Raw genomic sequence first — 19,680 nt, forward strand, 5'->3', positions numbered from 1 at the left:
AACTTTAACAATTACTTAAAGAAAATAGAAGCTAATGAAATTTGTGACTGCAGGGTCAAACTAAGTTTCATCCGAAATGGGTCCAGATTTAAATTTAACATGAAAAATTCAATTTACTGTGTTCAGATAAGGTTTTCATTTGATGTTCTTAAGTAGAATCAATGACATGTTGTCCCCCTTGGATCAAGTATCAATGAATGGATCAATTCTGGATTAAACTGGACCTCATTTTAGCTATGAAGATCCTAAATTTAGCTGTTCAGACTGTCATTTCATAAAGTGACAAATGTTAAGCCTCTGTCGAGGTCTGTAATCACGGGGTGCTCTTGTCAAAACCATAATGAATATTATAACTGTACTTTTACTCATGGGTCAACAGAAGATGCTGAATAAGGTGAACTTGGGTCACCCGGCATGTACAATCAGCTACAGTCCTGAGGGAGACATGGTGGCCATTGGCATGAAGAATGGCGAGTTCATCATCCTGCTGGTTGCGTCTCTCAAAATCTGGGGCAAGAAAAGGGACCGGCGCTCTTCAATACAGGATATTAGGTGAGGATGGTGGGGAAAAAAGTGGTTTAAAGTGATATGTCGGGCAAGAGCTTTGTCTTTATGAGAACTCAATACAGTTTATTCACTAAGCAAGCACCGTGTTTTTGCATAGATTTAACTGTCAGTTACTTTTTCCACAGTCATGTATCCATGGTGACATAGGCTACAATAACACTGCAGGGCATGATGCCCAATTCTGATTTTTTGTTAATTTTCTTTTTATTTTGTTGCGTGCCTCTTTTGTCGAACAGTTGTGACGTTTGTCGCCTTTTGGTGACTTAGGTTGGATGAGCCCGCCTTGAGCATCCATATTGCATTTCTGTCGTATACATGCCCGATTTATATCCACATATAAAAGAGGCCTGGGTCGGATATGAAACAAATCGGAATTGTGCTGCTTACGTTGACATCGGGAAATCTGATATGTGTCACATTGGGCAAAAAAATATGAACTGACCTGAAGTGTGAACATAGCCTTAGACCTCAGGGGAGGTCAATGAATACATTATTAGGACTTTGTTTGAGTTATCACTTGAAGCGATTTATACATACTGATTTCTAAAAGATTTTTAAAAAGTGAAAGACCCACATATGATGAGGAACCAATCACCGTGTGTGTGCTAACTGCTCTTACAGTTTGTGGTAGTGCTGAATAATATGGCCTTAAAATAAATACTCATAACACATCCTAACCACAGGATAAGCTTCGAAAGACATTTGAGAATCGAGCCTTTACTGACTTTAATTAACTTAGGCCTGGTTGGCGGTATGTGTGTACCCCGCTTAAGTGGCTAAAATACTACTTGGAACACGATGGAGATTTGCGAGTGCACCACGTCTCTCTTGTAGGTTCAGTCCAAATTCACGCTACCTGGCCGTCGGCTCCTGCGAAAGCGCCGTCGACTTCTACGACCTGACGCTCGGGCCGCAGTTAAACCGCATCAACTGTTGCCGGGACATCCCCAGCTTCGTCTTGCAGATGGACTTCTCTGCGGACAGCCTGTGCATCCAGGTGCAGAGCCCTCAGTGATGCGGTCGCGGTATCTGTCCCAGCCCGTTCCCGTCTAATCCTGCTTTGGGTTTTTGAATCAGGTGTCCACGGGTGCTTACAAGCGTCTGGTGTACGAGGTGCCGTCGGGGAAGCAGGTCACAGAGCAGTCCCACATTGACAAGATTACCTGGGCCACGTGGACCAGGTGAGATAAGAAGCACTACACTATACTAATCCCTTGCATATTTGTGGTTCACAATTTGTGAATTCACCTTTTTTTCTGTAGAACCTAAAACTCACATATTAGCAGAAAAACTCACCTATTCGTGATATTTGTGGTCTTTCTGGAACGCCGTAAAATGCCACAACATGGTTCCAAAGCCCTGTCTAAATAGGAAAAGTAGTACTGTAATTGGTCCAAGGAAGTCTGTTGAAGTGATATGTGCTTCGTCTGAGGGGCAAGCTTTTTATGTTAGGTGGCGCCAAGTTTTGCCTGGATTGTTAGTGGAAGTTTCATTTTTGTACCTTATCTGCGGCAGGGCTCGGTCTTATCTCCTGTGAAAAGTCAGGGATTACTGTATTGTGGTCTGTCTGTATGGAACTCCATCTCCATTGAATTGCTGAGTGGTCTCTCTTCCTTTATCACCGTGTGCAGCGTTCTCGGGGATGAGGTTGTAGGCATCTGGTCGCGGAACACAGACAAAGCGGACGTCACTTGCGCCTGCGTGTCGCACTCAGGCCTCAATGTGGTTACAGGCGATGACTTTGGAATGGTCAAGCTCTTTGAATTTCCATGTCCAGACAAGTTTGTAAGTACCACTGCATACTACTTCTACTACAGTATTACTTGCTCATGTGTTTACTGTTTTTGGTTTATCAAGGAAGTTGCAGTTCTTTTACTGTCACCTTTTGTCAGAATCACAAATTTGGAATATAGCACACCCTTGTGGCTAAAACAGAATGCATACTATTTTATGCTAATCTGCGAAATCCTAAAATAATTTTGTAAATGTGCAAGGATGGTTGTTTGTAATATATGTATTTAATCCTCCTATTACCAAAAATTGAATCAGTTGACATTTTATCCGGTTATACCGGGGTGGCTGTACTTTTGTTTTGCCTAAGTGTCACATTTGATTTTTACAATGAACAGATGGCCATTTGTAGATAAGTTTGTTTGGTCAAATTGAAAATACAAATTAAATGTATATATAAAATGGTTTATTGTACTGTTTTTATTATAGTTTTATAATTTACAATAAATCAACTACCCAATTATTTAAAAAATAAAATGGTAATTTAACCAACCTATTTTATGAGACCATTATCTTAGTGGGCAGGATAAAAGAAAGGAGCTTGGTGGTATGTGGCCATATTTGGCTCATCCCTGAGTTAGACTGAATCAGTATTGTGATTTTTCTATCATCTGTTATCGTAATTGGGGGATTGATATCCAGATAGATACAGTATATTAAATGTTACATTTAAGGGCTATATTGTATGTCAAACTGCCATCATTTGGTACTGTAATGTGACTTTTTTTACATTTTATTTTAGGCAAAACATAAGCGCTTTTTGGGCCATTCAGCTCACTTGACAAATATTCGCATCACAAACGGAGACCGCTTCGTGGTGAGTGCTGGTGGAGATGACAGAAGGTATGACTTCAAATTACATCATAATTCTCAAACCACTTAGAGGGGGATATATATGCATTTTTTTACCACAATTCAAAGTAGATCCCAGGTGTCAAAATAATATATCTGTGACATGCTTTTGGCAAAATGCCTTAGCGATCAAGAATTACTGTACGTCACACTTTACACGCCCTATTTCTTCTCGCTAAGTTGAGTCAGTTTTGAAGGGGCTGGCTGTGCCCATGTAAATAAGTGATATACTGTTAGGCCAGTGTTGAGTCTGATAAACAGAAATTGATTTTAACACAAATTTAATTTATCCAGATATTATTCATTCATTTTCCAAACCACTCATCCTCACTAGGGTCGCGGGCGTGCTGGAGCCTATCCCAGCTGGTACACCCTGAACTGGTCCCCAGCCAATCGCAGGGCACATATAAACAAACAGCCATTCGCACTCACATTCACACCTGAGGGCAATTTAGAGTTGTCAATTACCCTAGTATGGATGTTTTTGGGATGTGGGAGTTAACCGGAGTACCCAGAGAAAACCCACGCAGGCATGGGGATAACATGCAAACTGCACACAGGCTCGGCCGGATTTGAACCCGGGTCCTCAGAACTGTGAGGCTAAGCAGTCGTTCACTGCGCCGGATATTAATTAACTTCAATTGTATTTATGTCGCAAAAACATGCATGGTAGGTTGATTGACAACTCTAAATTGCGCGTAGGTGTGAATGTGAGTGCAAATGGTTGTTTGTTTCTATGTGCCCTGCGATTGGCTGCCAACCAGCCGCCTCCTGCCCGATGATAGCTGGGATAGGCTCCAGCACGCCCGCGACCCTAATGAGGAAAAGCAGCTCAGAAAATGGATGGATGGATTTATGTCAGGCAGCACGGTTGATATATGTGGCGTGGGATTGGTTGGCGACCAGTTCAGGGTGTACCCCGCCTCTTGCTCGCAGTCACCTGGGATAGGCTCCAGCGAGCCTAGTGAGGATAAGCGGTATGGAAATTGAATGAATTTATGTCATTATTCATTCACTGGCACAACAATACTTTTCCTTTTGCACCAGTTATATGGCTACTGCTTTTTGAGGGTCCCCCTCGAATGTTGTTTTTTTTCTCTTTTTACTTATTGGTTGCTCCTCTTATTTTTTTGTTGGTATGTCTATCTATCTATGTATCTATCGATCAATGCTCCGTCACTTATTGTGGGGGTTGGTTATAATAACCCAACTGTTTGTATACAAGCAATATCAAAAGTCAAATTTCCATAAGGTCCCCTTTAACAATGAAATGTCAACATTTGCTCATGTCTGCTTTTGTAGCCTCTTTGTGTGGAGGTGTGTCCACACCCCCCACTGAAGGTTTGACCACACCACCTGTCGCCTCCTGGCGTGACTGTCCAATGACGCGTGAAGGATGCATTAAAGGAGCAGGAGGAGGCCTGGCAGGACGTCGGCGAGGAAAAAGTGTGGCGCTAACTTACTGCCTCAAAATTTGGTACATGCACATCATGGTATGAGTTGTGAACAAAAGTGGTGTGTATTCAGACCTACTGGTATCATTATAGGGGGAAAAAAAACAAAGTTCATTTTATATGTGCATTCCACCTACCACAACTACTGGGCAGCGGACTGGTACAGGTCCGTGGGGCATATGAACAAAAAATATTTTAAAGTTCATCATAGTCTAAAAGAAGTTTTATTTAGAAAATCAGGTGCATCCACCTGTGCCTCTGTGCACATGTCAAACCGCGTGTCTCGGCCACCTGAAAAAAAATAAGGCAACAATCTTGCAAATGATTTAAAAATAATAATAATAATCTTTTGAGGGCTTCAGAACGGGTCAAATGGTGAGTCAGAAGAAGAGCCTACAGTTTCCAGACAGCTGCATTTACAGTGGCTATAAAAAGTCTACACACACCTTTTCAAATGCACACAACAGTGGCAATACCAGGAACTGGACATCTCTACAAAATTTATGAAAAAAATAAATAAAAAATGTGGACAGGGAGGCTGCCAAGAGACTGACATAAACATTGAAGAAGCTTGCTGTTTAGTAAATGTGATAACAATCTCCCATCTTCATATTTCTGGGCTATGGGTTAGGAAGGCCTTATCTTACAAAGAAAGGGGGGGGAGGAAAGCACTTAAAATCGAATATGTTATAGTCCGATGGAAGCAACTTGAACTTTGAACTTTTGGGCCATAATTCCAAAAGGTATGTTTGAGGCAAACAACTCTGCTCATCACCAGAAGTTATATAATATGCCATAATATCACTATAGTGGTGGCACCATCACACTTTGGGGCTGTTTTCATCTGTGGCCTTAGTCAAAGAAGGAATTATGAACAGTTTGAAATATCAGTCAATGTTGGCACAAAATCTTCAGGCTTCTGCTGGAAAGCAAATACAAATAAAAATGTAGTTTGTATTGAGCTCATGAAAATCCTACGAGAAGTGCTGAACTTTGTTTGGGATTAATCACGGGCACTTTAAATGGTGCAAGATGTGTGATGCTGACTCCCATTGAACATGAGTTTGAATGTGATTCTGAACACAGCTACATTCCCATTTAAAAGAGGGTTTGCACACTTGTGCCACCACATTATCTCAGTTCTTTATTTTTACGTCCCCTCTCTAAAAGAGTTCCTGCCCCCCCTCCCCGAGTTGTACAGTTTAGTCACATTACTAGTGGAAAAGGTTTTTAAAAGTGCCATATTTTACCAAACCAAACCTTTTTTTCTAGTATTTGGGATGTAATATTGGCTCTATGGTGCCTCACTAAACATGAAAAATTTATTAAAATCGTCCTCGCATTCCTGAGTTCGAGACGTTTTTCTTCCGAGAGGCCTGAAATCAGGTCATTCAAATTTCTCGGGCTTATCTACGTCACTAGCGAAGATCTTCGCCTTCTCTTTCAGCTCCTGAGCCAGCCCTGTCAACATAATAAACACTCATGATCTCACAAGTGGGTGTTCTACACGGAGGCGACCAATCAAAGGAAAGGGGGCAGCCTTAGCCAACTAAGGGCAAAGCGGATACAAAACTGAGTCACGCAGAAGTAGCTGTCAGAGGGCCCTTTTCTGGACACAAGTATAACAAAACCAAGGTGTTTTTTTAAACACTTTTGCACTAGGGCCATGTTAGAGAGTCACTCTATGGATGTCTAAATAGCCAAAATATGGGACCTTAAAATGATTTATCTTGGTCTCATTTTTGTATATCACAAAAACCTGGCATTTGAACAGGGTTGTATCAACTTTTTATATTCACTGAAAGAGACAATACAAGCAGGCCAACTTAAAATACAGGTTTATCGCTCCAGGTAATTCTCACGCACCAACCCCATTCTGCCTAACATCTAAATTAGGCAATGAAGCCCTCAAAATTGCCACATAAGATTCAATTTCCAACATCCTATCTTAGCGAAGTGGGATTTTCTGCAACGACGGCAACCAAAACAAAGCTACAGAGGAGACTGAGCATAAGTAACAAACTTCAATGAAATTGCCGCCCATTACCCCAAGATGGGACCGGCTCTGTAAGAGAAACAAGTGCAGGGCTCCCACAAATTACAACTAGTTTCAGCGTAATGGTAGGTTTTATAGTTTGTATTTGTTTCAATGTCAGTCTGTCAAAATACTGTTGAACGCAAAACTTGTCCATGGGGCAAAAAAAGGTTGGGGATCGTTAATTTAAGGGATGCATTACTTTTGTGGGATGGGTATTCCTGTCCCACAATTGAAGACCTATTGTTTACTGACAATGCCATTCAAAAAAAAACAACATACTTGTAGCAAACTCAATTAGCCTTAATGTGAGTGTTATGAGTTTCCATTTTGGATCACATGGTCATTGGTATGTGTTTTTTTTAAACTGGTAATTCCAAATTGTGTGGCCTTCCTCCTGAATGTAACATCCACTGTTATTGTTCTGGATGTCAGCATGCCAAAGCAGACTATGCACTGTACACCCGACCCAGTCACTGTGTCACATTGATGGTTCATTTCTGTGCTTGTCGTACTGGTGGTTGTTGTTGAATGGTCAAGCTCACGCATGACTTGTTGATGAGTGCAGATGTGTTTGTGTTTGTTTATGGGTGTGCATGGAACACGATCCATCGAACCCCCCCCCCCCCCCCCAGAAAAGAAAATAGTAACTGTAACTTGATGTTCCAATGCACGCTGAACTATTTCAGTCACTTTACAGTGTGCTGCTACAATGTATTATTGTTACATTTCAATCAATATGAAGGGTGTAAATTTTCATTTTGTGTAATTGGACATATTACTTAAATGGAATGTTATCTGAAACAAAAGTGCAAAATATGTTGCTTCTTTTAAGACTATATATCTATATAGTATATGAACTACTACATATTTTGATTTACACCAGTGTAAATATCATTTGTAGATATTCTTTTTGTATATTTTCGTGAGATGTTTCTTAAGTCTGCTTTAATAATAATAAAAAAGAACAGAGGTTCTAACTTCTGAGTGTATGATGTTATGTGTGCAAATAGAAAACTTTATTTAACCAAATGTGATCAAATTATTGGTGCTCAATTATTAAAAAGATTTCCTGACTGCTCTTTTGTCTCACTAATTTTTGTACATGATTTACAGTGGGTATGGAAAGTATTCAGACCCCCTTAAAATTTTCACTGTTTGCTACAATAATTTAAGTAAAATTTTCCCCTCATTAATGTACACACAGCACCCCATATTGACAGAAACAAAATGGAATTGTTGAAATCTTTGCAGATTTATTAAAAACTGCAATATCACACAGCGATAAGTATTCAGACCCTTTGCTCAGTATTTAGTTGAAGCACCCTTTTGAGCTAATACCGCCATGAGTCTTTTTGGGAATGATACAAGTTTGTCACACCTGGATTTGGGGATCGTCTGCCATTCCTCCTTGCAGATCCTCTCCAGTTCTGTCAGGTTGGATGGTTAACGTTGGTGGACAGCCATTTTCAGGTCTCCAGAGATGCTCAATTGGGTTTAAGTCAGGGCTTTGGCTGGGCCATTCAAGAACAGTCACGGCGTTGTTCTGAAGCCACTCCTTTGTTACTTTAGCTGTGTGCTTAGGGTCATTGTCTTGTTGGAAGGTGAACTTTCGGCCCAGTCTGAGGTCCTGAGCACTCTGGAGGGTTTCGTCCAGGATATTCCTATTCTTGGCCGCATTAATCTTTCCTTCGATTGCAACCAGTCATCCTGTCCCTGTAGCTGAAAAACACCCCCTCAGCATGATGCTGCCACCATCATGCTTCACTGTTGGGACTATATTGGACAGGTGATAAGTGGTGCCTGGGTTTCTCCACACATCGTTTAGAATTAAGGCCAAAAAGTTCTATCTTGGTCTCATCAGACCAGAGCATTTTATTTCTCACCATCTTGGGAGTCCTTTAGGTGCTTTTTACCAAACTCCATGCAGGCTCTCATGTGTCTTCGACTGAGGAGAGGCTTCCATTGGGCCACTCTGCCATAAAGCCCCGACTGGTGGAGGGCTGCAGTGATGGTTGACTTTCTCCCATCTCCCGACTGCATCTCTGGAGCTCAGCCACAGTGATCTTTTGGTTCTTCTTGACCTCTCACACCAAGGTTCGTCTCCCCTGATCGCTCAGTTTGACTGGACGGCTAGCTCTAGGAAGGGTTCTGGTCGTCCCAAACGTCTTCCATTTCAGGATTATCGAGGCCACTGTGCTCTTAGGAACCTTAAATGCAGCAGTATTTTTTTTTTAACCTTGGCCAGATCTGTGCCTTGGCACAATTCTGTCTCTGAGCTCTTCAGGCAGTTCCTTTGACCTCATGATTCTCATTTGCTCTGACATACACTGTGACCTGTAAGGTCTTATACAGACAGGTGTGTAGCTTTCATAATCAAGTCCAGTCAGTATAATCAAACACAGCTGGAATCCAATGACGGTGTAGAACAATAAAAGGATGATCAAAAGAAATGGCCAGCACCCGAGTTAAATACATGAGTGTCTCAGCAAAGGGTCTGAATACTTATGGCTGTGTGATATTTCAGTTTTTCTTTTTTAATTAATCTGCAAACATTTCAACAATTCTGTTTTTTTTCTGCCAATATGGGGTGTTCTGTCTACATTGAGGAAAAAATTTACTTAAAATGGTTTTAGCAAATGGCTGCAATATAACAAAGAGTGAAATTTTAAGGGGTCTGAATACTTTCCGTACCCACTGTACATTTCCTGAATGACTGAAATGAATCTTATTTTTTACAGTGGGACAATTTATGAATGTTCCAAACTCCCATTTGTATTATATTTATCAAAACACTTTTTGGAGGCGTTTCGATGGCATGTATATAGCTCAACGTACCATTGCTGCTATCATGTTGTTCTATTTTTCCATTAGCCCACGAACTAGTTTGAGACTGAATCACAGTACATCTGCTTGTTGCCTCATTTTCTTTAATAATCCACAATCACTTCCACACGATTGACTGAATTCTTAAAAAGGTCTATTAAAAGGCTTAAAGGTTATTATTGCCACTGCGGCATGAAATTCACATTTTCAAACATACATACTTTATATATACATGCATATACTGCATGAACCGAAAACTCTTTGTAAAGCTGCAACAAGCTACGGTTGATTATAGTGAATTTTGCCATTAACTAGTGAAATTCAAGCGTAGTCTAAGTGACACTATGCAAAAAAAGAAGAAGAAAATAGTGCTCTTCACGTTGACCAACATGTGTAATGTACATTGTCTATCTGAAGTGGGGAGCATTGTGCAGGTGATGCAGACCACAAGTATCATGTCATTTAAAGTTTGATAGAAAAGGAGCTGCCACAGGAGCAGCCGTGATCCGCTTGGGGGTTCTTGAGCACCTGGAAGGTGGCGCGGATGAGTTCTTGGCTGAAATCCACCGTGGCTCCTTTCACAAACTCCAGACTATCCTGGTCCACGACGATGCCCACTCCGTTCTGCTCGAACACTCTGAAAGCACACAGATGTGAACAGTGTATTTCAAGAGAATTCGATGACGTGAAAACAAAGGACATGCTGTACCTGTCATCTTCGCTCCTGTTGGCATCTACTGAAAACTTGTACTGGAAGCCGGAGCAGCCGCCCCCTTCCACATGTATTCTCAGGTACTGTCCTTTCTCCATGATTTCACAAAGTCTCTGAATCAAAATGGGCATGATATTTAAAGGGGGCATATAATGGAAAATTAACTTTTTTTATGGGGTATGAAACTAAACAACAAAGTCGTTTTTTTGTGTTGTTGAATTTGTCTTTTAGGGATCATAATGAGTATAATAATAATTATAAAACTGCATTACTGTTAGATATATTTTAGAAGTTATCATTTATTTGCTTAGCTTGCATTAGTATTTTGCATTGTAGCTTGCATTAGTATTATGGACAATATTTAGATAGAAAGATGTCTCGCCTTCAAGAAGATGACTCAGCAACATCCGATGGAAGGGCGCCTTGACCAAGGACGTGATCGGATGTGGTCGGGGACGTGACAGGTGTTGGTCTGGTCCTATGTTTTGTGTTGTGTCTTAGTGCTTAGAACATTATGTCTTGTAAAACCCTCCTATTTTCAAATAAATGTAGGAGCGACGGGGGAGATTGTTGAGAGGCTGTAACCTGAACAATCTCCATGCGCCCTCCTCATGAGTAAAATGACCAGCGTCTTCATTCCTTTTGTGTTTATTCATTATAATGTTTGGTAAGATAAATCCAACAATTACACATATAGCGCTTTTTCCAGCACTCAAAGACGCTTTACAATTTCATACATTTTTATTCATTCTTCAGTCACACCCTGGGGCAGTCTGACGGAAAGGTGGCTGCCATTCTGCACCTACGGCCCTTCCGACCACCACCAAACATCCAACCACATTCATTCGTAGGTAAGGTGGGTTAAGTGTCTTGCCCAGGGACACAACAAATACATCCGTACAGGCGGGGATATGAACCAGGGGACCTCCGATTGCAGGACATACACTTACCCTCTAAGCCATGCCGCCCACAACTTTTGGCATATGATTTATGGACAGATGCCCTTCAGTGAGAGTTGGAGATCACGGCCTGATGAACCCAACAGAACCACATCATCTGCAAAAAGCAAAGATGCAATACTGAGGCCACCAAACTGGACCAAATTCTGTCCATAAAAGTTATGAACAGAATTGGTGACAAAGGGCAGCCTTGGCGGAGTCCAACCCTCACCGGAAGCGATTCCAACTTACTGCCGGCAATGCGGACCAAACTCCGACACCAGTCGTACAGGGACTGAACAGCCCGTATCAGGGGGTTCAGTACCCCATGCTCCCGAAGCACCCCCTACAGGACTCCCCGAGAGGCACGGTCGAACGCCTTCACCAAGTACGCAAAACGCATATATACTGGATGGGCGAACTCCCATCATATACAGCTTTGTAAAAAAAAAATATTGTTCCCACGATAACCCTATGCGTGTCAATCAATCGATGAGTCTGGCTCTTGTATTGGATCGAACTAGACGAGAATCACTGTACGAATGCCGTCTCAGCAGTTGCTCACCTTGACGCACGACTCAGTGAGGTGGACATTGTCTTCACCTTCGTCTGGCTTCTGCTGGCTTGAGGCGCTGCTGAACGGTCGAAGACTCACAGTGGAAATGCGCGGGGGACTGCGTTGTCTCACCGCGATGTTACCGAGGAGCGCAGAAGCTCTGCAAAACATCACCTTTAGCCGTCAGGTTGAATATGATGTCAAATGTCAATAGCGTAACACACTGAGATCTGGCGCCGGCGAGATCGCGAACGTCAGCCGGACGTTCAAAAGCCAAAATGTGACATCTCGGATTAGAAATACATGTGATATAATCGATGTAGGCAAAAGCTCAGTTTTACCTGGAAAGCCTTAAAACGTTCGACATTGACGCCGATATCGTCGCTAGTCCTCCCACTAGTGACATCTTTCATAACAAATACAAAGGAAGTCCCGCCTCCAGCAGGCGGAAAAACCCTATTGGCCAATGCGCTTCACGGCATATGCTCAGATGAGTTCAATGCTTTCAAATGATTTGTTGGTGTACCTGCCAATCATGAAGAAAGCCATCTATCATAGAATACCTCCTTTTGAACTGTCAGGCAAAGTCAGGTCTCATGTCATGTTCCCTTTTGCAATAATTAGCAACCTTTATATGCTTTTTAAAATTATTTAAATTAATAATGCATTTAAATATGTTTTTGTATTGCTTCTTTCTGTTGTATGGCATTCTACTAAAGGCGTTTCCTGTCAGACAAAAGTGCGGACATACTTAATGTTTTGAAGTGGGCGTTATTTTAGTCTCGTGATTTGAGGAAATAAAACGTGCTGTGGTGCTGGGCGGTTGTTTGTTACGATCCATCACTCCAAAGCCAGTGGGGACATTTAAAAATAGGGTACTGGTTATTCGGTTTGTGATTATTTTTTTTAAATTATTTTGTATTATTTATTTATTTTTTAAATATACATATTTAACTTTAGATGCTGAGTTGCCAGAAAGTATGCCGTGTCGGTGCTCGCGTGCTTGGTTGACGAGGAATCAATCAGGTCACAGATTGAACACATTGTTGAAATGTTTGTTTTCTAGGTTGTCTGTGGGGATAGAAAAGAAGATGGATTTGAGAGCTGGCGTCGTGTTGCTCTACTTAATGGGGCTCAGCTCTGCGGATCCAGTCAAGTACTTCGACTGTGGTAAGTCAGAAGTTTGTGTACTTTTATGCACATCTGTTAGGGTTTATTTTAAAGCTCATGTATGATATTTTAAAAATAAGTGTTTCTGTAATTATAGGGAAATCCCATAAATATGAAAACAATTTTGCTGTATAGTGTTTTTGGGAAAAAGTGTACCGTATGTGTCACTGCCGGGTCAATATATTTAATGTACCTCGTAAATTAAAAAAATAATTGTAAAACTATATTATAAGAAGAAAAGAAAAAGGCTGTTCTTAAAAAAAAATATGCTCGTTTTAAACTTTAACATGGGTAATTTTTTTCCAACTTTTATTAAAATGATTAAACTTGTAGATTTTATTTATTATTTATTCCCCCACCCAGCACCCCAAGTGATGTGACAAGGGTTCAGTTTTTTTATTATTATTTTTTAAGGCCATCCTTATCTCTTATCTTCAGGCTCACCTTCAGGCAAGGTGACCGTTGTGGACATTACTCCTTGTGCCTCTCAGCCTTGCCAGCTGCACAAAGGACAGTCCTACAGTGTCAATGTGACTTTCAGCAGCAGTGAGTGCTCCTTATTGATTTTGAAAATCTACTTTAAGTGCTATCTCCAACCACTTTGCTCTCATTTTTGTTTGTTTTCCACAGCTGTGCAGAGCCAGACGAGCAAAGCCGTGGTTCACGGGATCATCGTCGGAGTTCCTGTCCCCTTCCCGATTCCCATCGATGACGGCTGCAAGTCTGGAATCCAGTGTCCCATCCAGAAGCGGCAGGGGTATCACTATGTGAATGAGCTGCCCGTCAAGATGACGTATCCTGCGGTAAGACTTCCATTTCGCAGCAGTCTGAAATTACTTTCTGTAGTTATGTTTGCTTTCACAGATACCCACCCGATGCCCACTGAGAAAGTAAAGAACATTTTTAAAACATCACATCTTTCAATGTTAATTTGTTAGTCTGTCCTTCACAGTTTTGGTCAAATCAGTTTTTGCGTTATTCTGACCACTAATGACCCAAAAAAAGTTCATGCTTTCCACTCCAGTCCTGTAGTCAGCAGTAATCAACATTAAATTGGTTGAATTGTTCTTTGATTCAGAAGACATACACATAGTCAAAATAAGTTTCGTTGACTGTTTTGTGTCCCTGACGCGCAAGCAGTTAGAGCGATTAGAACCAGTCTGTGATAGTTATAGCTGCCATCATCTCTCGTGGGCAAGCTTCACCCCCTTTCATGCAGAAGGGCACAGTAACTGGTATAAAGACTTTGTACTCTGTAATTTGGAGCTTTTTTAAAAATCAAAATACCAGTGCTGAAAGATCCAGGATTAATGCTGATTCAGTCAATATAAATTGTAAAGGTCAAATTGGAGGGATAGGGTTAGTGAATATACTTTGGAAACTTCATATTGAGTCCCTTCCCACAGGCTATTCAATTAAAGAATCGGGCGAGCAAGCGCAAGGTTCGCTTCCTAATTAGCTATCTTCCCATTTCACATCACAATCAAGGAGTCTGTGGCTCGACAGAACTCGATGTTGACCACATACATGCGTAAGAGTTCGGGGTTGAAAAATCACTCTGAACACACCACGAGATAACGGCTCAGGATGATCTTTCAGAGACATGTGATTATCAGGCTTTACCTGACTTTAATCTGAAGTTGTGACTAATATTCAACTCCAAACCTGTAGGTGGCAGTAATACGAAAATTACAAATTAAGAGGCTAATAAACTCATTATATCCACAAATTTTAAATTAAGTAATTTAAGTATTTTTTTTTTTTTTTACAATAGGTTCTACTAATTAAATACGTTTTAATAATAACTTTGCTTTAATTCAGTATTCTTGTGATAAAAATTACCAAATTTATGTAGGTATAATCCATCCGTCCATTTTCTGAGCCGCTTCTCCTCACTAAAGTCTCGGGCGTGCTGGAGCCTATCCCAGCTATTATCAGGCAGGAGGCAGGGTACACCCTGAACTGGTTGCCAGCCAATCACAAGGGATATTTAAACAAACAACCATTCGCACTCACATTCACACCTACGTGCATGTTTTTGGGATGTGGGAGGAAACCGGAGTGCCTGGAGAAAACCCACGCAGGCACGGGGAGAACATGCAAACTCCACACAGGCGGGGCCGGGGATTGAACCCCGATCCTCAGAACTGTGAGGCTGACGCTCTAACCAGTCACCCACCGTTCCGCCTGTAGGTATAATAATAGAGCAAAAAATCCAATCACGTCTGAATCTCAACAAGATTCCATGTGTTGAACAAAATTCTTCTGCATGTTGTTTTTAAAAGTGGAAGCCAGGTGTCCCTTGGCTCTTTCACTTCCTTTCACTTTAACTGTTGCTCTACAAAGTGTACCTGTTTCACTTAGCTTTTGTTCTATTTCCAGATGAAGCTGGTAGTGGAGTGGGAACTGAGAGATGACGGCAATCAAGATCTGTTCTGCATTAGGTTCCCTGTACAGATTGTTTGAATCAGGTGATCTGCACAAATTCCTTCCTTTCTTTCTTTCTTTAAAAGGGAATCTTGACCAGTAAAAACTAAATGTGAATGATTCTACATACAGATCCTTGTTTTACTCACTCTGCAAATTGATTTTAAAATTCATTTCTTTGCTACATTTGATTGCACCGCACCAATGTTTAATAACACGTTGCAGACAAAAGGCAGTAAACGTTCCCCCCCCCCCAATGTCTTAATTCAGGCACTACATGTCCTAATGGCTGCTATGTAGTCTGAATTTACACAGCAAACATTTCTACCTGTACAAACTTTTGTAATTTCTTAGTCTTTGTGCTTTGTAGAACATGGAAACTGTAAATGTAATAAATAAAGAACTATCTCAGTGTTGTGAATTTGGAAAAAATTGTATCATGTTTAATGACGTTTTTGTCCACTTTAGTCAAAGAGTTGATGAACAAATGACTTGAAACCTTTATTGGTCAGCTCAAAGTCCAGCAGCAATAAAAGTGGGCAAAATGAAACATCCCGAATCTGCACTTGAAAATTTGAATTGAATTCTGAAGCAAAAATTCACACTAACTAGAAAAGAAAAAGAAAAAAAACACTGAAAGCCAAACCGCCATTGATTACATTGTGCTGTATTATACTGTAGATCACATGTGTCAAACTTAAGGCCCTTGGGCCAAATCTGGCCTGTCACATTTTATGTGGCCCACGAAAGCACATTTTGCATGTCAATTATTCTTGCTAAAATCTGTACCAAAATCTCATATGTAATAAATATTACAAGCATTTTGTTACCAAACTAATTTTTGCATTTGTAAAATTTGTTTTATATAACTTTCAGATGTTTTATTGTTGCATAGCTCTTAGTCAGCAGAGTATTGCTGTGTCCTTGTTTTGACTACTCCCTGGATTTCTCTTTTCTCTGCATGCAACCATTCCCATAAAGATAAGTTTGAGTGCAACTGCACAATGCTAATTATGTGAGAATATTGTGGGAATCCCCCCTCACTTCTGTATAATGAAGCTGAATTTTTGCTTGGGCTTCAGTAAGGGGTAACAACTCGTGACGACTTGTACCTTTTTCTCTCTTTGCAAAGATTTTCTTTCTTGTAACAAAACTCACAAAGACAAGATGGCTTCCTTACCTATTCTGTCAGAAAAAGACTTGCCATATCACTTGCACAATAGTTCAACAAACTATTACCCTTGACTTTTGATTTAACTAGTTATCCATCATTTTGCTGTGTACTCTATGTAATATGATGAAGCGATTAAACATTTATATTGTTTCAGTCATAACGGCCCTCTGTCTAAAACTGGAATGTGGCCCACGACAAAAATGAGTGACATCCCTACTCGATCAACATAAGAACACAAGAATAGCTTTGTTACATCTTGACATACCTTTTATATCTTTGTAGATAAAGAGGTATGTTGTACTTCTCTAACCAAACAATCATTAAGGCAGAATATTTGTGGAACAAGGAAGAAAATTCAGTTTTGGCCCCTGCACTACTTTGGGGAAGTTGAACAGATATCAGTCATCAGGTCACAGCATCAGTCAGATTTGCATTGCAAAGGAGTACAAAAGATGGAGAATTCTTATGCATTGTGTGAAGTTGGAATATTTTTCCCACAGTAAAGTCAACAAACAGCAGAATGTTGCAATGGAGCCCAAGCAGCCAGTCAGGAATTAACTAACATGAAGTCATTGGATGATAAGGAACAAAGGAAAATTGATAGGGCAAGGTACCCCTTAATATAATGGGAAGTGGACAGTCCGTATTACATTTTTGTTGTTGTTTCTATTTATTGGCTTGTTACAAAGAGACCTGCTTTGTTGTCACTGTCCATTTTGCTTGAGACTTTCCAGCCGCTGAAGCAAAGCATTCCCGAAGGCTTCCCTGTAGCCTGGACTCAGCGTGTCCAGAAGCGAGTAAACTGTCTCATGGTACTGAGTGCTCAGGTCGTCGTCCACTTTGTTAAAAGCATAGCCCACCACCTATTTGGACAGGGGGGGGGGGGATAAGTGTAAATGCTTGGGAAGGGGTGTAGAACATTTGATCAATTCTAAAATTAAAACCAACTATTAGCCCCAAAACAGCCATTTTCTATAGCGTTTGTCTTCATTAGAGTCACAGGTAACGGGGGCCGTTCCTAGCTGTTGAGGAGCAAGGTACATGGCAAACTCTTGCATACCAGCTGATAGTCCACCCATTAACAACCATTCACACCTATGAACATTCAGTCTTAGTAAACTTAACGTTTTTTGGAATGTACCCCGAAAACACATGCAAACCCCAGACAGGAGATTTGAACGCTGAACCTCAGAACTGTGAGGGAAATGTGCTAACCACTATTCCCACTGCGGTGCTTGCTCCAAAACATTGTATGTATAAATTCTATAATATACAAAGTGGTCCAAAAATGTTGACATTATTTGAAATACAACACGTTTTGCTTTATGTCTTCCTCTTTGAATTTTTTTTGTAGCATCGTTTTTTCGTTTCCCATCGTTTTGTTTGTTTTTGCACTGAATTTCCTCAAATGCATGATGCACACTTGTTTGGCTGTGTTCAAGTATATTCAAACACAAAATATGTTTTCATTGCTAGTGAATGCCATTCTTCACAATGAAAAAGACAAACGAACAAACAGTTTTTACACATCCATCTTATTAAAATTTTAGTCAGAATTGGCTCTGTTATTTGACTACGAAATAATGAATGGTGAATAAATCTTTGGCGACACCCTGTGAAGCAATGAAACATTTGTTCTATCACTGCATTCTGATTATTTAATTTTAATTGAGTATGGCCCTCACAAAACTAAACAAAAACTGAAATGGGGCCTGATGAAAAGAGAGGTTTCCGCACCCTCAGTCCTGCTTCTGTGAGCTCCAGACAATAGCGGTTGCCCTCTCTCGTCTCCACGTTGATATAAGCCACGTCTGATGAATTGTTGAGGTTGTTGGACACATGCATTTGGGCCACAGCAAAAAGGACGTCGTTGACAACGGCGTCCGCCTCCAATCTCATGTCCTTGACGTCGCACAGCTCTATGCAGCCGTCTTCGAATGCGGACACCATGGGGTCCTCGGGCTGGCAGTCCACTTCCATTTCCTGTAACACACACACACGATGACTCACTCCGGTGTCATCAAAAGATGAAAATGCTGCACAAGACAAGAACTATGACCTCTTAAATAGCAGGTGTCATTGGATTTAAAAGCACGCGCTCCTGTACTCTTAGTCATACAAGTTAATTATACACTGTGTGAATAACACATTGATTCCATTCCTTTTGTTTCTCGGAGGGGGGGGGCAACCAATGCCTAGCAGCACAACAGTCAAACAAGTTGACTCGTGTGTGTGTGTTTGTGTGTGTTTCTTCCCTTCATACCAGCTGTTAGTCCAACCACAAATCATTTCCTGAGCCACCACATTTTTAGGGAGCAATATTAAGGTTGCGATGATGGAGTTACACACCAACACATCTGAACTCAGGCTGCCACCACCATGTTTCAACGTGGGGATGGTGTCTTTGGGGTGAGGATGTGATAGGTGCGTACCAGACAGTTTTTCCTTGATGGCCGAAAAGATCCATTTTCGTCTCATCTGACCAGAGCATCTTCCTCCATACATTTTGAGAGTCTCCCACATACCTTTTACAAACGCAAAGCGTACCCTCTTATTTTTAGCCAAAAGTAACGCCTCTCTTCTAAAATAGTCTGTACACAAGGAGTGCCAACTATACGTGAATATATAATATTAAGATACTAGCTGGAAAGGCTGATTGAAAATAATTTTGGGGGCATCCTGTTTTAAATCAACTTCAAACGTTTGTGTAACAAGCGTTTAATTTATATCTATCAGATTTAAAGTGATACTTTTTGCTTCGTTGCCGTCGTCTCCGGTCGCCAAACTAACCCACACCATGTGAGCCACGAGGAAATGATGGATTTGCATCGTGCTGCACATGAGGGTGTGGCATTTGTTTAATTTCATTGCACTTGAATAACCATAGTAGAACACGTATTCTTAAAAAATGCGTGTATTTTTCTCACCTCCGATTTGGTTGTGTTCTTCCGTAGAAGCTTCCAGCCCACAGAGTGAGCTCTCCGCGGGGGCGGTTGATGGAAACCCGTCGAGGCTTTCGTTTGTGGACAACTAAAACCACTCTGTTACGCATTAATACTGTTTTTGAATTTGTCCGAGTTTGTACGTAACTAATTACGTTAAAAAAATGGATGAAGTAAGTGTGCCTTATGTGACATCGCCATGTTATGACGCACCTGAGTTAGTCCCACCCCATAAT

General features: G+C 40.9%; 4 protein-coding genes across 10 annotated transcripts in view; 2 read left to right on the forward strand and 2 right to left on the reverse strand.

The window, feature by feature from the left end:
• The window catches only part of eml5 (EMAP like 5), a 51,490-nt gene extending 43,710 nt beyond the window's left edge, over positions 1-7,780 (forward strand). For 3 of the 5 annotated variants that reach the window (XM_061695460.1, XM_061695462.1, XM_061695464.1), the window contains 5 exons: positions 380-552; positions 1,402-1,564; positions 1,645-1,748; positions 2,199-2,352; positions 3,101-3,525. In XM_061695460.1, the coding sequence (XP_061551444.1) occupies positions 380-552; positions 1,402-1,564; positions 1,645-1,748; positions 2,199-2,352; positions 3,101-3,241 (735 nt within the window). In that variant the 3' untranslated portion in view covers positions 3,242-3,525. Of the gene's footprint in view, positions 1-379; positions 553-1,401; positions 1,565-1,644; positions 1,749-2,198; positions 2,353-3,100; positions 3,526-4,512 lie in introns of those variants that run through there. The other 2 variants (XM_061695461.1, XM_061695463.1) reach the window with 1 other exon arrangement.
• A 1,832-nt stretch (positions 7,781-9,612) lies between these two features.
• On the reverse strand, positions 9,613-12,156 carry isca2 (iron-sulfur cluster assembly 2). Its single transcript, XM_061696341.1, has 4 exons — positions 12,073-12,156; positions 11,741-11,891; positions 10,235-10,350; positions 9,613-10,162 (listed from the first exon to the last, which is right to left on the reverse strand). Exons 1-4 carry the CDS (start codon positions 12,135-12,137, stop codon positions 9,988-9,990), a joined length of 507 nt encoding a protein of 168 aa, XP_061552325.1. The 5' UTR covers positions 12,138-12,156; the 3' UTR covers positions 9,613-9,987.
• A 362-nt stretch (positions 12,157-12,518) lies between these two features.
• Positions 12,519-16,166, forward strand: LOC133413113 (NPC intracellular cholesterol transporter 2-like). 2 transcript variants are annotated; one of them, XM_061697073.1, is made up of 5 exons: positions 12,519-12,606; positions 12,798-12,901; positions 13,340-13,447; positions 13,532-13,704; positions 15,284-16,166. In XM_061697073.1, exons 2-5 carry the CDS (start codon positions 12,823-12,825, stop codon positions 15,365-15,367), a joined length of 444 nt encoding a protein of 147 aa, XP_061553057.1. In that variant the 5' UTR covers positions 12,519-12,606; positions 12,798-12,822; the 3' UTR covers positions 15,368-16,166. The 2 variants fall into 2 exon arrangements, with proteins under 2 accessions (XP_061553057.1, XP_061553056.1); XM_061697072.1 differs by having other exon boundaries at positions 12,529-12,620.
• On the reverse strand, positions 15,817-19,663 carry gskip (gsk3b interacting protein). Of its 2 annotated transcripts, XM_061697075.1 has the most exons (4): positions 19,430-19,663; positions 18,935-19,027; positions 18,240-18,485; positions 15,817-17,365 (listed from the first exon to the last, which is right to left on the reverse strand). In XM_061697075.1, the coding sequence occupies exons 3-4, from the start codon at positions 18,480-18,482 to the stop codon at positions 17,207-17,209; spliced, it is 402 nt and encodes a 133-aa protein (XP_061553059.1). In that variant the 5' UTR covers positions 18,483-18,485; positions 18,935-19,027; positions 19,430-19,663; the 3' UTR covers positions 15,817-17,206. The 2 variants fall into 2 exon arrangements, with proteins under 2 accessions (XP_061553059.1, XP_061553058.1); XM_061697074.1 differs by lacking the exon at positions 18,935-19,027.
• Positions 19,664-19,680: the final 17 nt, after the last annotated feature.

This window comes from Phycodurus eques, chromosome 14 (genome assembly GCF_024500275.1).
Source record: "Phycodurus eques isolate BA_2022a chromosome 14, UOR_Pequ_1.1, whole genome shotgun sequence".
Taxonomy (NCBI): Eukaryota; Metazoa; Chordata; class Actinopteri; order Syngnathiformes; family Syngnathidae; genus Phycodurus; species Phycodurus eques.

Excerpts from the sequence above, each read along its gene's own strand:
- isca2 (XM_061696341.1), bottom strand. The coding sequence starts at position 12,137 with ATGTCACTAGTGGGAGGACTAGCGACGATATCGGCGTCAATGTCGAAC. Across the intron at positions 11,892-12,072 it reads AACGTTTTAAGGCTTTCCAG|AGCTTCTGCGCTCCTCGGTA; the intron begins GTAAAACTGAGC and ends GATGTTTTGCAG. Across the intron at positions 10,163-10,234 it reads AACAGGAGCGAAGATGACAG|AGTGTTCGAGCAGAACGGAG; the intron begins GTACAGCATGTC and ends GTGTGCTTTCAG.
- LOC133413113 (XM_061697073.1), top strand. The coding sequence starts at position 12,823 with ATGGATTTGAGAGCTGGCGTCGTGTTGCTCTACTTAATGGGGCTCAGC. Across the intron at positions 12,902-13,339 it reads AGTCAAGTACTTCGACTGTG|GCTCACCTTCAGGCAAGGTG; the intron begins GTAAGTCAGAAG and ends TCTTATCTTCAG. Across the intron at positions 13,705-15,283 it reads TCAAGATGACGTATCCTGCG|ATGAAGCTGGTAGTGGAGTG; the intron begins GTAAGACTTCCA and ends TTCTATTTCCAG.
- gskip (XM_061697074.1), bottom strand. The coding sequence starts at position 18,482 with ATGGAAGTGGACTGCCAGCCCGAGGACCCCATGGTGTCCGCATTCGAA. Across the intron at positions 17,366-18,239 it reads TCACAGAAGCAGGACTGAGG|GTGGTGGGCTATGCTTTTAA; the intron begins GTGCGGAAACCT and ends CTGTCCAAATAG.